At 39.7% G+C, this 14,928-nt stretch overlaps 1 protein-coding gene across 2 annotated transcripts in view; it reads left to right on the top strand.

Moving 5' to 3' along the window:
- The window catches only part of ADGRA3 (adhesion G protein-coupled receptor A3), a 120,759-nt gene that overhangs the window by 31,555 nt on the left and 74,276 nt on the right, over positions 1–14,928 (top strand). The window contains exons 3-6 of one of the 2 annotated variants that reach the window (XM_073342384.2): positions 5,284–5,355; positions 8,399–8,470; positions 9,475–9,546; positions 13,085–13,245. The exons of the other annotated variant lie outside the window; for it this stretch is intronic. Coding sequence (XP_073198485.1) covers positions 5,284–5,355; positions 8,399–8,470; positions 9,475–9,546; positions 13,085–13,245 — 377 coding nt within the window. The remainder of the gene's footprint in view (positions 1–5,283; positions 5,356–8,398; positions 8,471–9,474; positions 9,547–13,084; positions 13,246–14,928) is intronic. 2 annotated transcript variants of the gene reach the window in all.

Raw genomic sequence — 14,928 nt, forward strand, 5'->3', positions numbered from 1 at the left:
ATGCATGCCTACGCTTCTACCAATACTCAAGAACAAAAACATAAGGATATCAACAGACGAGGGAGAGAAGTGTCAATCCCTGTGCACTGAAGTGCTAAAAATTGTGGAACTGGTGCATCCAGCATGGCATCAGTATCTTGGCCACATGCATACCGGGTCACCAAAACACACCAATGGACTCTTTTTAAGCAGGAAATTCTCACAAGATAATGAATGGAAGATAGATACAACAACCCTACTAGCAATCTTCAGCCGGTGGGAATTCCTGAACATAGATCTATTCGCCATACCAGAAAACACCAAATGCCCTCTATGAGCTTGGGTCACCAATCTCTGGGAGATGCCTTCCTTATCAAATGGAATGCACCTCTCCTCTATGCTTTTCCACCTTTTCCCTTACTATTCAAGGTGCTAGACAAGGTAAGGTAGAAGGAGCCAGAGTAATCCTAATAGCCTCAACATGGCCCCGAAAATGTGGTATCCTTACCTATTGAGCATGGTGGTTTGTCCACTGATAACCCTTCAACTGGCTCCACGCCTCCTCTCTTAGAACGCACACCGAATTCACCATCCGAATCTGGAGCGTCTCTGTCTGAAGGCATGGTTCTAGGCTCATGAGGTGACCTGTTCTGCAGAGGTAAAGGAGATCCTTTTAAATAGCAGATACTTCACCATGTGTTAGATTTACCATCACAAATGGAAAAGGTTCCAGGGTTGGTGTGACAACAAACATGTCTCAGCGCTGAGCTCTCTTTTACCGCTCATACTGGATTACATCCTAGAGCTCAAAAAGTCAGGACTATCCACAAGCTCCATTAGAGTACATCTTGCTGCCATTATAGCATTTAATCATAAGACTGATGATCATTTGGTATTTACCCATTTGATGATACAGAGATTCCTCAAGGGCCTTCAAAACCTATGCCCAGAAGTCTGAGATCCCATCCCACATTGGGATCTCATCCTAGTCTTATACTGCTTCACCAGCTCCCCGTTTGAATCCATGGCAACCTGTTACTACATACACGTATCCATGAAGACACCCTTTCTCATAGCCATCACATATGCTCGATTGGTAGGGGAAATACGGCTCTCGTGGCGTACCCCCGTACACAGTTTTCTTCCAGAATAAGGTCATGTTATGATCACACCCAAAGTGGTGACCCAAAGTATTGTCATTGTTTTATCTGAACTAACATAGTCACCTTCAATCCTTCTTCCCCAAACCACATGGGAAAAAAGCAAGAAGCCACATTGCACATCTTAGATGTTAGAAGGGAGCTTGCCTTTTATCTCGACAGAACTAAACTGTTCAGAAAATCACCATGATTATGCCTGTCTTTTACAGAAGGATCAAGAGGATCTGCCATATCTAAGCAAATGCTCTCAATATGGATTTCAGAATGCATTCATCTTTGCTATGGGCAACATAACCTACAACCACTGCTAGGAGCTCAAACTCATTCTACTCAATTGCTTTCCACTTAGATAGCCTTCCTGAAAAGTGTGCCAGTTATGGACATTTGTAAAGCAGCTACCTGGATGTCAACGGACACATTCATACATCATTACGCATCACCCAGGACTTGGCATCAGATACTGTACTAGGACAGACTGTCCTATCCTCTTCAACAAATCCAACTCCGAAGCCCCAGCCTACTAACTAAGGGCACTGCTCTACAGTCACCTAAATTGGAGCACCCACAGGGAGACTACTAGAAGAAGGGAAGGTTATTTACCCTGTGTAGTAATTGAAGTTCTTCAAGATGTGTCCCCCTGTAGGTGTTCCACTACCAGCCCTCCTCCCCTGTGTTTAGGAGTTCAAACATGGACTCGGCGGTAGAGAAGAAACTGTGTGCGGGCGGTTGGACTGCTAAGCGCTGTATGCCCACGGCTCGCAAGGCGAGATGGGGAGGAGTGCAAGTATGGTTTAACAGGCACTGCTACTGAAGAGCTTCAATCCTAGACACAGACACAAGCACACCTAAAGTGGAGCACCTAGAGGGGAACACATCTCAAAGAACCTCAGTTACTGCACAGGGTGAGTAACCCTCACTTCCCGGGCTTAAACAAGAAAGGGCTGCAGGAAGTATCTTTGGAGTCCTTGATTCTGGAATTCACTTCCCCCACGATAGTCTGTAATAACCTGGATTAATAGACTGCCAGAGCATGTTGCCAAGATTTGTTTTCATAGGTTTTTCCATGAGAGAGAGTTTCAATTTATGTGGATACAGGACAGTGAAGAAAAGGTAATATGGTCCATATCTACAGTTTTAGTTATTTGTATTTTGTGCATTTGTGAATGTACCTAAAGCAATGTAGAGGTGGTTTTCAAATAAATAAGAAATAATCCAAAGAATAAATGTCTCCTGTTCTCCATGCTCAAGATATGGGTGATGGGAAGAGGGTGTGTAGTCTTCTCGTATCTGCCATAGCATCAGTAGCTAAGTCAGCAGCACCCTTGAGGGAAGCTGGCTGTATAGCCCTCCAGACACCTGGGTTATTGTCTCTTCCCACCATTGTTCAGAGAGAAGATGGACTCCAAGTCATTGCACTGGAAAAGATAGTTCAAATAAGTGAGATCAGAAGGAGCACTTCCATGAGACCTTAGATTCACAGCACCAAAGCTCTCCTTGCCTGAAAAGGTCCCCTCCGAATACCAGAAAATCCTTTAGGAGTGAAATTTACACTTGATGTAGGCATACATGTGTGACAGTAGAGACTTTATCCCCTTGTTTGAGTGATGTGCACCTTTATCTGGTGGCAGAATATTCACCAGTGTAGTAGATTCAGGAGATACTTCTATTCTCCCCCTCCCCACCTTTACCTTTACCTGGGGATTTTAGATTTCCCCCTCTCCCCAGGTTTATAATTTTTTTGGATTGCAGCAGCTGTTTGGTGGCCCTCATGTGATGAGCAAACATTTAGAAATAAATGCATCAAATCCATGACTAATCAAAATAAATACAGATATGTATTTAGACTTCAAGGATGAAATCCTGACACACACACACACACACCCAGAGTCAATGAGAGAACTCCGACTGATGTCAGTGTTGCCAGAATTTTACCCCAGAGAAATAACATAAGAGACGTTTGAGATTAAATTGGTAAGCAACCAAGAGTTTGAATGAATAAGGAGTTGGGAACATGTTTTTAGAGTTCATCTGCTATGGTTGTTTGTTCTAAAACTATATAAATACTGGCCAGACAGATTATTTCTCTGTCTCAAATTAAGCTGTAATGTGTATCAAGATAAGAACCAAAAGTACAAATCAAACTTAGAGTTCATAAAATAATGTGGAGTCCGGTGGCACCTAAAAGACTAACAGATTTATTTGGACATAAGCTTTCGTGGGTAAAAAACCCACTTCTTCAGATACCTGGAGTGAAAATTACAGATGCAGGCATAAATATGCTGGCACATGAAGAGAAGGAAATGACCTTACAAGTGGAGAACCCGTATTGACAGTTCAATCAGGTTGGATGTGGTCCACGCCCAATAACTGCTGAGGTGTCTATACCAAGAGAGGGAAAGTTGCTTTTGTAGTGAGCCAGCCACTCTCAGTCCTTATTCAAGCTCAAATTAATGGTGTTAAACTGGCGAATGAATTTTAGTTCTGCAGTTTCTCTTTGAAGTCTGTTTCTGAAGTTTTTTTTGTTGAAGTATATCTATTTTTAAGTCTGTTATAGAATGTCCAGGGAGATTGAAGTGTTCTCCTACTGGCTTTTGTATGTTACCATTCCTGATGTCTGATTTGTGTCCATTTATTCTTTTACGTAGAGACTGTCTGGTTTGGCCAATGTACATGGCCGAGGGGCATTGCTGGCACATGGCATATATCATATTAGTAGATGTGCAGGTGAATGAGTCCCGGATGATGTGTCTCATGTGGTTGGGTCCTCTGATGGTGTCGCTAGAGTAGATATGGAGACAGAGTAGGCAACGGGGTTTGTTACAGGGATTGGTTCCTGGGTTGGTGTTTCTGTGGCATGGTGTGTGGTTGCTGTTGAGTATTTGCTTCAGGTTGGCGGGCTGTCTACAAGCGAGGACTGGCCTGCCTCCCAAGGTCTGTGAGAGTGAGGGATTGTTTTCCAGGATAGGTTGTAAATAGTCAATGATGTGCTGGAGAGGTTTTAGCTGGGGGCTGTACGTGATGGCCAGTGGTGTTCTGTTATTTTCCTTGTTGGGCCTGGCCTATAGTAGGTGACTTCTGGGTACCTGTCTCACTCTGTCAGTCTGTTTCCTCACTTCCCCAGGTGTATTGTAGTTTTAAAAATGCTTGATAAAGATCTTGTACGTGTTTGTCTCTGAGGGATTGGAGCAAATTCGGTTGTATCTTAGGGCTTGGCTGTAGACAATGGATCGTGTGATGTGTCCTGGATGGAAGCTGGAGGCATGTCGGTAAGTATGTCGGTCAGTAGGTTTCCGGTTTAGGGTGGTGTTTATGTGACCATCACTTATTTGCACTGTAGTGTCCAGGAAGTGGATCTCTTGTGTGGACTGGTCCAGGCTGAGGTTGATGGTGGGATGGAAATAATTGAAATCAGGGTGGAATTCTTCAAGGGCTTCTTTTCCATGGGTCCATATGATGAAGATGTCATCAGTGTAGCGCAAGTAGAGCAGGGGAGCTAGGGGATGAGAGCTGAGGAAGCATTGTTCTAAGTCAGCCATAAAAATGTTGGCATACTGTGGGACCATGCAGGTACCCATAGCAGTGCCACTGACTTGAAGGTATAAGTTGTCCCCAAAGCAGGACAAATCACATGATCCATTGTCTACAGCCATCCTACCTCCAGCTGGTATGCTGATCCAAGTCCCTGATCCTACACCATTGAAGTCAGTGGGAGCTTAAACATTGAATTCGGTGGGCACAGGATGTTGCCTCACTTTCTTTGCTCAACGGTTCATCAACACAGAGCAGTAAAACTCAGCAGAAAAGAAAAATCATATTACATACTGCTCAATGTAGTCTAATGAGCATGATGCAATATATTACATCTTTGACAGATTCCCACCCTTACAATATGGTAAGAGATACAGTTGATAGCATATTTAAATGAAAATAAGAAATGTTTATATCCCTTATTGTGGAAAATATCAAAGATAATGAGTAAAATTTGAAAAATGTTAGAAAAATAAGTATGTATTCTGTGCTTTCTGACAAGTCAGGAGGAGGCTCATTTGCAATTTAAAGGTGTTAAGTTCTATATATAAAAAGTCAGTTTCTCTGCCATAAATTTTAATATTTGACCTTTCTCTTTTACACATTTTTTTAACAGGGACCTAAAGAACAATCTTATTAATATTATAGATCCAGGTGCTTTTATGGGGCTTCCATCTCTAAAAAGACTGTAAGTATCTTATTTAGTTTTATGATTTTTTTCAGATTCAGATTAAGTTTGAGGGGTTGGCAGTTTAAAAGCAAACACAATCACCATCTCCTGTAATTGAGCACATTTAATGTAGAAATCATTGAAAGACCACACATGAAACTTCGTTGCCATTTTCAGAGCTGCTTTTCTGAGTGGAACCATGCTTTGGAGAGCTACGTTTGGCTTGCCAATCTTTCATAACCAGATTTATTGGATATTTTCTGTCAGTAATTGCGCTATCATTCTTCCTGTGTATTATGTCTTGAGCCACAAGTGGCTTCATATTCATCTAAAGCTTTGATGTCATCAGGAATAACCCTCTGAAGTACAGAGAACTACTTCACAGTGACTTCCTTTAAAAGGTCATAGAAGAATACCAAGTCCCTAGTTATTAATATCTTAGTGAAAGTTACAGTGCTGTTAATGCCACTTTATTAAGGTTGTGCCAACTCTCCTATTATACATATTTCTTGGATTTCGGTCTGGGCTATAAAAACTTGCTCCAGGCTGAAACTTGGAAAACAAGATCCCAGCATGAGAACCATCCGTTTTTATTCCTTTCTCTGAAAGATTTTCAAAAATCTGTGGGGCAGCTTTTAAGTTATAGAATTTTTAGCGATGTTTAGTATTAATATACTGTGGTGACCAATGCTCTAGAAATATCTTAGTAGCTCCTAATTAGCTCATGTTATAGGCACTATATAAATCAGTCAGTCAGATCTCAGCTCAGGAAAGTACTTAAGCATGTGCTTAAAATTTAAGCATTTTAAAAAAATTAAATGCTTAACTGGCTCATCTAACAGCTCGTTTCTTTGGTACCTCTAACCTGCTCATGTGCAATAGTGGGAGTAGACAGCATAATACTACAATGGCTCCAAATCATTCATCTCTAACAGAACTCTGAGAATGGTGACTGGTAACTGCTCCTCTTCCCTAAAGGTCCTCACCCGTGGAGTGCTGTGAAAAGTTATAAAACTATCAACAGTATGCTGATGATTCAGTTGTATGTCTTGTTCTCCATTAATGCAACCACCACCACTAAGGGCTAGTCTACACTGACAATGTTAAAGCGCTGCTGTGGCAGTGCTTTAACGTGGCTTGTGTAGTTGCAGCAGAGCGCTGGGGGAGAGGTCTCCCAGCACTCCAGAAGAACCACCTCCACAAGGAACCAGTTAAGCATGGCTCCCAGCACTGGTGCACTGTCCACACTGGTGCTTTACAGCGCTGAAACTTGCTGCGCTCAGGGGGGTGTTTTTTCACACCCTTAAGCGAGAAAGTTGCAGTGCTGTAAAGTGCCAGTGTAGACAAGGCCTGAGTTGTCCAAATACCGTGAAGACATCAGGTCCTGGAAGAAAAGCAGCTGGCTGAAATTCAGCTCAGGCAAGACTGAAATAATGCTGTCTGGAAGGGAGAAATGTTTGGAAGAGCTTGTTAGAAGTGGTGTGAAGCCTCTGGGTCCAGTTTGAGTCCTCATAAGGCTTGGATGTTCATGTAACATCTAAAAATACCATTTTTACCTCCATTGTGCGATGAGCGCCTTCCCACAGTGTTCTTCTCCAGATTGGATTAGTGGGAGATGCTGTATTTGAAGCATAATGTGAAAACAATGCACGGGCTGCTGCTGATTGAAAACCTCTATGGTTTGGGCTGCTGTGAACTCATCAAGCCCATCAGCTGTTGCCAGTTTAAGACCTCAGTACTGTCTTCAAAACAACAAATGGACCAAGCCACAGCTATATTAAATCTATTAACCACTGAGACGGTTGTGCCGCTCTGGGGAGGTGTGGATTGCAAAGACCATAATGAAGCACCTGAGAACTAGAGAGAGAGCATTTTTGCGGGGCTCTGACTACGGAATGAATATCCAGAGGAGTTCAGGCAAATCTAGAGATCATCTTTAGGAAATGATGTAAAACCTTCTTTTTTGGCAAAGTGTTTCCACCAATTAAAAAAGAATACCCACAGTACTAAAAGCTCATCTGCCTGCCCTGCTTCCTATGTAAAAATGCAAACAAATCAATCAACCAATCAAAAACGTAACCTTTTATACTCCAAAACAGGGAAGAGCCAGAGGATCCATGAGGTTCGTTAGGGACTTGATGTTGCTAATTGATTTTATATGGAAGCTGTTGTGATACTTCAGTGATGGGTGCCAGCATAAAACCTTATGATAGATAGATAACATGCTAAGAGCCAAAAGGCCTCTTCCAACTCCATAAAATTTGGAGGATCTTGAAAGAAACTGGTTGATAGTAAGTAATTTTTGAACTCCTCAAAACTGTAGTGATTGTAAAATGCATGTGCCTTCCTATGACTTTCGATGGTGAAAGTCCTGACATGGATTCTAGCAGTTTATCTGTCATTGGAAAAAAAAATCTGTTATGCCTAAAGGGAAATTAAATTGGGTAATCATCTTTTGAAGACTTAAAAAATAAGCAGTTGAGGGACCAAATCTGTGTTCCTTACATTAAGTAGTATTTACATGTACAAATATTCCAATGCAAATTTGGGCCTAGAGGGCTGAATTTTCTTTAGTGGGGCCATTTTGCAATTTGAATAATCTACACTAGAAACTTGCTGGTATAATAGTGTTGGTTACGGGTGTGATATTTTTGACATTTCTGTACTGGCAAAAACCTAAGTGTGGACAAAATTTTATTACACATAAAATTCCTTTTCACAATGTCACACATTTTGCTCTGGGATCTTGTATAAACTATACTGGCAAAAGCACCTTCTTATGGGTATAAGCTGTGTCTATGCTACGAGTGTATGCTGGTATAGTTATGACAGCAAGCCTTTCCTGTGCTGACCTTGCCTAAGTAACAAAAGCATTTTGAAAGAGTTCAGCACGTAGTCGAATAGGCCAACATCTTCTGTTTTCTGTTCATGAAGACTATGTTTAGCATGACCCATTATTCAGGTAAACCAGTTAAAGTACCTTTTTTGTAGTGTGTGTATATATATATATTGTATGATGAAATGAAGCAATTAATATTTGTTTTGCTTTTTCTCCTTGTAGAGATTTAAGTAACAACAAAATAGGCTGCCTGAATGCAGATATATTTAGAGGACTCATAAATCTTGTTAGATTGTAAGTATAATTCTGTTGTACATGTTTGAGAGAGAATTTATAGTTTAATTCAACCTTTTTTTTATTTCAGTGGGACTACTAATGCTTAAAGTTGAGCACAAGCTTAAATGCTTCACTAGATCAAGGCCATAATGGTTACATGCGTTGCCTACAGTCGGCTAGTCAATGGGAGAATAAAGAATAGAACCAGTCCTGTGCCCTGTCTGCTGTTGCCTCCCCTAGTTTTGCATTCTTGGAAAATATAGGAAAGAAGAAAAAGGGGTACTTGTCTGTAATACATATTTTCCCTAGAAGACTATTTCAGCATTACATTATCTTTTAACTTTTGTCCTTTATGCCAGAGCATCAAGGTGACTATCCTCCTTGTAGAGAACTTGATGAGATGTCCTTTGGACACACAGAAGGTTTGGGGTTTTTTTAGTTGGCAAAAAAGGTTGTATTCCACAGACACAGAACACTCCCTTTGCCCCATGTGTTGCTTGGTGTCTCTGCAGCACTTCCAGATGAGCCACATAAGAGAAAATCTATGATGTGACCCCCCCCCCCCTTTTTTTTTTTTTTTTTTTGGGTAAATGGTATATCTAAGCAGGTTGTTTTCTTGCACTACCTTTCTGGTAACACTGATTATTTGCCAACTTTGAACTAAAATTTAAATATGCTTTTTTTTCTGGTGTATATTTCAACATAAGTGTCATTTTAAACAAAAATGAGATATTTGAGTTGAATAGTTTTATTCTCAAACTCATAATACTTTCAAATAAAAGAGAAGAATGTAAACATCTTTGGTGTTAGGGTTCTCTAGCTGGGCCATCAGGCTTACATTGTGATGTCTAATGTTTTAAAGACTGCTCCCATGTCCTCTTTTGATGACTGTATTTCATAAGTTACTTTTAAAAAATAAAAACACATTTTGAAAGAGGAAATTTGTGTTTAATTACATAACTTAGTGTCAAATATATTGCTTAAGTATAAAACAATTTAATTATTGCCATTTTATGTCCTAGAAATCTTTCAGGGAATTTGTTTTCTGCACTCACACAAGGAACCCTTGATCATCTTAACTCACTAAAGTCTTTGTAAGTATATATTAATTTTGGTTTTAATTTGTATGATCTTAGATAAGTTTTTCAGCGATTTTAAAAACCAGTTTAAAAGGGTAAACATGGTGAGCTTCAGTAGACATTTTTTTGAGTGCAAAGAAACTAAATTAAAGCAAACAATATTTTTGATTCTGACAGGTCTACACATTCAATGCTATCCCAATTAGACATTGGCAATTTAGATTTTGTTTTGTTTTTTAAACATATTATAACAGTATATTTCTGAGTAGGCTTGGATTGACATGGGTGCAGAATTTTGCACAAGAAAATGGTACAAGGGTTAGTCATAGTTTGAAGATGAAAAGTACTCTGGATGTAATTTTCAAAAGTACTCAATCTTTGTCTAACTCATCTCTGTTTTGAAGTCAGTAGGATCAGAGTTAGGCCATCACTGAGAACTTTTGAAAATCCCACCCTACAGATGCCAGTTATTATTTTGTATTAAATAAAGTTTTGGCCTTTTTTGTCTTATTTTACAAACGAAGAAAGGTTTCAGAGTAGCAGCCGTGTTAGTCTGTATCCGCAAAAAGAACAGGAGTACCTGTGGCACCTTAGAGACTAACAGATTTATTATTTATTATTTAAATTTGTTAGTCCTTAAGGTGCCACAGGTACTCCTGTTCTTTTTGCAAATGAAGAAAGGTATTCTCCAAAAGTTTACAGTTCTCCAAGAACAAAAAGTGTGACTGTTGGATATAAAAATTCGTGTCTCAATCTCATTCTGTTTTTCTCTTTGCTCCTTTAGCAGCCCTTAGTTCCTTTATTGTCATACTGTGTATGTAGAAAGTGGATGAATTACTTCATGACAACCTGACTGTTAAAAGTTTGTATATTCTATGACAGCTATGTAGGTTGGGCTGCCATATCAGGAGTCTTGCAGATTCTCTAGCTGCTGGCACTGGTCATAAAGTGAACTCTCTCCTTATTCCAAGGCAGATAATGCCTCCTCTCAAGTCTGATTATTATTCGTGGTTTATTTCTTGAGCTCTAATACTCTCAGCACTGTACTAATAAAAATGGTCCCTGTCCTGAAGAGCATGAGTCTGTTTAAGAACTTAATGAGCATGCTACAACATCCTGGATATCAATGTTAGTATTTAAAATGTGTCTTTAGGAATTCCTGTTAACAAAGACCAAAAAGCTTGTATCAGAACTCCCCAGTTAGGAATGTATATTGTTTCAGTGTTAAGTGTTTGTGCCTTGGCTTGCATAAATCTTTTGGGCACTGTTCGCTGTTGCTGTGAAATAATAAAATACACATGAAGTAGAGATTTTTAACAAAGATGAAAAACAAATCAGTTCAGACTGAGGGGCCCTTTTTTTTTAGACAATATTTAGATATATAAATTATTGTTTCCTGACTATAGCAGACTTTTTAATGGGGATTTGGATGTCTTTGTACCAGGACGTGTTATATTATACATACAATGAGAGGATTTTATGAATCAATGAAAATCAGAAATGATGTGGAAAAGGCCTATTTTAATCATAGCGAAGTTACTGGGGGTTTCATTTAATGGGAAAAAAACACACACGGTTGCATTAGTGAGTGTAGTATAGCCTGTAATGAGAGAAACAGGCAACACATTTGAGTGACCACTGCATAGAACTTGTTTTTAATCTGTATCTTAACCTTATACCATTATAGATTTTTTTTACTCTTGCTTCTCTACTAAATAAATAAATAAATAAACCTCAGTCAAGTAGATAGTATTATTCAAATAAACTGTTATTGTGCCCATGAATTTGCTCATGTAAGCACCAAAGTTACTGTACTCCTTCTGCCAAAGAAGTTATTACAAATTCTTTTTTGTCTTCAAGGTCCATAGATCCGTTAAACCTGGCTCTGGCTTTGGCTCAAGCAGTGTGCAACTACTTAGGCAGAACCAAACCCATCAGTCCCTGATAGGGGAGGGCATGGTCAGCTATATCTGACAGTTGTTCATTGCCTTCATAGCTTCAGACCTTCTGTGAGACCTTTTGTTTTTGAGTGTGTGTGTGTGTGTGTGTGTGTTACACACTTACATCCCCATGACCAGAAACACAGCTACAGAATGTAAATATATGGCCAAAATAATTCATTTATTTTTTATATATATATATATATATATATAAAGTATTTTGGACATAAATTTGCATTCTGTAGCTGTTTCTGGTCCTGGGGATGTAAGTGTGTAGTTCTTTTCTACCAGTGCCCCCCCTCCTGATCTGCCCCCCCCCCCCCACCTTCACAGAGTGCAGCACGGAGAAGGGCAAGAAGAAGGGGAAAGCACAGACGTGTTGTTTTCCCTACCCCACTTGTGGAATGCCTGTGTGGGGATTACTGTCTCTTCTGTGAGTTAGGAGCCATGCACATCTCAGCGAAGCCAGCTCAGGCAGGGTCCTTCATGGAGTCCCTCTCTCAAGCCAGGAGTGCCATATCTAGACCCAGACCAGTAGAAGCACAGGACCTCAGGATAGCTCCAGAGTATTCCTTGCCCTTCTAGGGCAGGAGTGTGATTCCTCCAGCAGGGTTTTGAGTTACTGCCAGCCTCAATAGAGCACTGAGGTCAGAAGAGATCTGGTAAATCTCAGGATTTGGCTGACCCAGATCTGGCATAGTAATTTTTCTCCAGGGTTGGTCACCTCTGTGTAGATTCAGTAAAACTTCCCTCTCAGGAGATGCAGGAAAAGCATTCAGTTCTGGGCATAAGAAAGATTGCTGCCCATCAGTTAGCAGATCCCCAGAGCTCTCCCAGCAGAATTGTCCCATTCACTCTCAGAATCTGATGGGCATTCATTCAGACAAACAAGAAAAGGAAAATGGGAAGGACATACAGGGACTAGTCTCCATGGTCATTGGACACCTTCCTTTCCCCAGGTCCTCATAGGAGGGGGAAAAAAAAAAAAAAAGCGCAACCCTAAAAAAGGCTGTGGTATGCCAGAAGGCTAAACTTGTGTGCAGGCACAGGAGTCCTTTCTCTTGTCTCTTCAGAGTCTCCTGATGCCAATTCTTTAGGGAGGAGCAGATTTAAGAGAAGGAAATACAAACCCAGATCCTGCTCAGTGTCCTCCTTAGTTTCAGAACTGGAACCACAGGAGGAAGAAAAGCAGGAAAACTCTTCTAGTTAAGAGTTTGAGCGCAGGCAGTATTGGCATGGATCCAATTCATGGCATGAAATCATCACATTTGGTGAACTACAGCACATATAAATGACTTTAGTTTAAATCACTGCTGAATAATAATCTAGAAACTGTTTTTTAAACACACAGTACAGTATAGTGCAATATTCTTAACTTTTGCTATTATTGACACTTTTTCACTTTCATAGTCTAGGCATATTTAATCCTGCCTCAGCATGAAGGGGAGTGGATTAGATGACTACGTGAGGTCCCTTCCAGTTCTACGTTTCTGTGATTCTCTAGGAAATTTGTAGTAAATTGTGATAGGCATTCTAAAACTAATAGGAGGGTAAACATAAAAAACTGAATATTACATTTATTATTGTGATTATCTGTCTTTTGCATGTTACAGAGAATTTCAGACTGATTATCTTCTATGTGACTGTAACATTTTGTGGCTGCATCAGTGGTTAAAGGAAAGAAATATAACAGTACGTGAAACTAAATGTGCTTACCCCAAGTCATTGCAAGCACAACTAGTAACATCAGTTAAGCAGGAGCTTCTAACATGTGGTAAGAATTCTAGATAAATGACGCTTAATAATTAATGCATACTGGGTTTATTTAGTGTGAGTAGCTAATCCTTTATTTTTTCTGCTTTCCTTCAATTTGGTATTTCTATGTAGTGTTTATAGTGATTCCTTCTACTAAGCTGGTCCACAGATTGACAGTAGTCTTCAGACTGCCTTGCTGCTTCTGGTATCAGAGGGAGAGTTGTTGTCTAGGCCCCTGATCTTACCCTTGGAGGAGCAATCCTCTCAAAAACAGCAGTTAAACTTGACTTCTTACATGAAAAATAGAGAACTGGTGGGTTTGTCCTTCATTTCTCAGGTTTTTCTGTCAGACTGCTTAGATCTGAGTTATGCAAAACCCTCCAAGTCTAAAGCCCTAATAGTTAAAAGGAGAAAGAGATTGTCCTATTCACCTCCCTCCCTCCTTATCTTTCTTGGAGACCAGTCAATCCATAAAAGACCCAAATAAGAAATTTGAGGTGTCGTGAAATGAAACAGTAAAATCCAAGAGAAGAGAATCAGAAGGAACCTGTTGATTTGCTGGGCCAGTTGTCTGGTTCAAAGCTAGATGCACAGAGAGTGAAACTCAGGAGAAACTTTCTTTAGCAGTTTTTTTCAAAGAATACTGAGGAGTTTGTTAGCATTCCGAGGTCTTCCCCAAGATGATCCTTAAAGAGGAAGAACAAGAAGAATCAAGTGGATGGGTCACTGAAACCCCTAGAAATATTGCCCATCAGGCTCAGAAAAGACCCTTGCATTCTCCTAACATAGCTATACAGGCCCACTCAAAGCTGACCAGCTAAGACACTTTAAAGGTTTTGGATTGTGTCTACACTAGATGTAAAGTCAAGTTTAAAAGACACATTTAGGTGGCATGTTTTCCAACACTACCTATTTTCCTAATCTAGATAGGTCCAGTGGTTCTGTGAGTCTTTAGAGGGCTACATAAGTCATGTTCTTTATGCTCTCTTTAAGTATTAAAATTGTGGTAAATCCCACCTGCTTTTGTACAGTTCACTATCCTAATTCAGGACTAACTTCTCTGAATGATACGTTGAGAACTGTGTACAAATGTGCTATTATGAGGATTACTTCTCATTCTGTTGTCAAAACTGGGAGTTATCAAGAATATTAAGCTCTCAGTATAAACAAAGTATACTACTTTCATATCAATCGGTGATTGTAAAGTTCATGCAGCTTGGGACTGGGAGTGTGGGTTTCTGTTTGTAGCTGTAAGAGTAGTTCACTCTGAGATCACGAGAAAATTGCCTAAATTTACCTATCTGTAAATCTTAAACATATTAACATATATCACTTGAAATTTTGAAGGTTGCTTAATATTTGTAAAAGAAATATATAAATGCACAGATTTGTTTTATTTGTATTGCTTTTTTTTTTTCTGGAACTAGGTTGGCAAACAGCTTCTGTAATTCATTAAACTGACTGAATACAGTTTTTGAAAGATACAGTTAGCCCATTGGAGGTCAATTGAAGATGTGAGTCGTTATGAAATACAGTTTATTTAAATCCTTCCCAGCTCTTCTTTTTAAAAAAGCCAGCTAAGACAGAGATCTGATTATATCAAACTATATTCCAAAGAAAAAAAAATTTCTTATTTTGATGATTATTAAACTTAAGGGGTTTTTTTCAGAGTGGATCTATAAAGCATAGTATCTAACTATAT

Source organism: Lepidochelys kempii, chromosome 4 (assembly GCF_965140285.1).
Source record: "Lepidochelys kempii isolate rLepKem1 chromosome 4, rLepKem1.hap1, whole genome shotgun sequence".
NCBI lineage: Eukaryota > Metazoa > Chordata > Testudines > Cheloniidae > Lepidochelys > Lepidochelys kempii.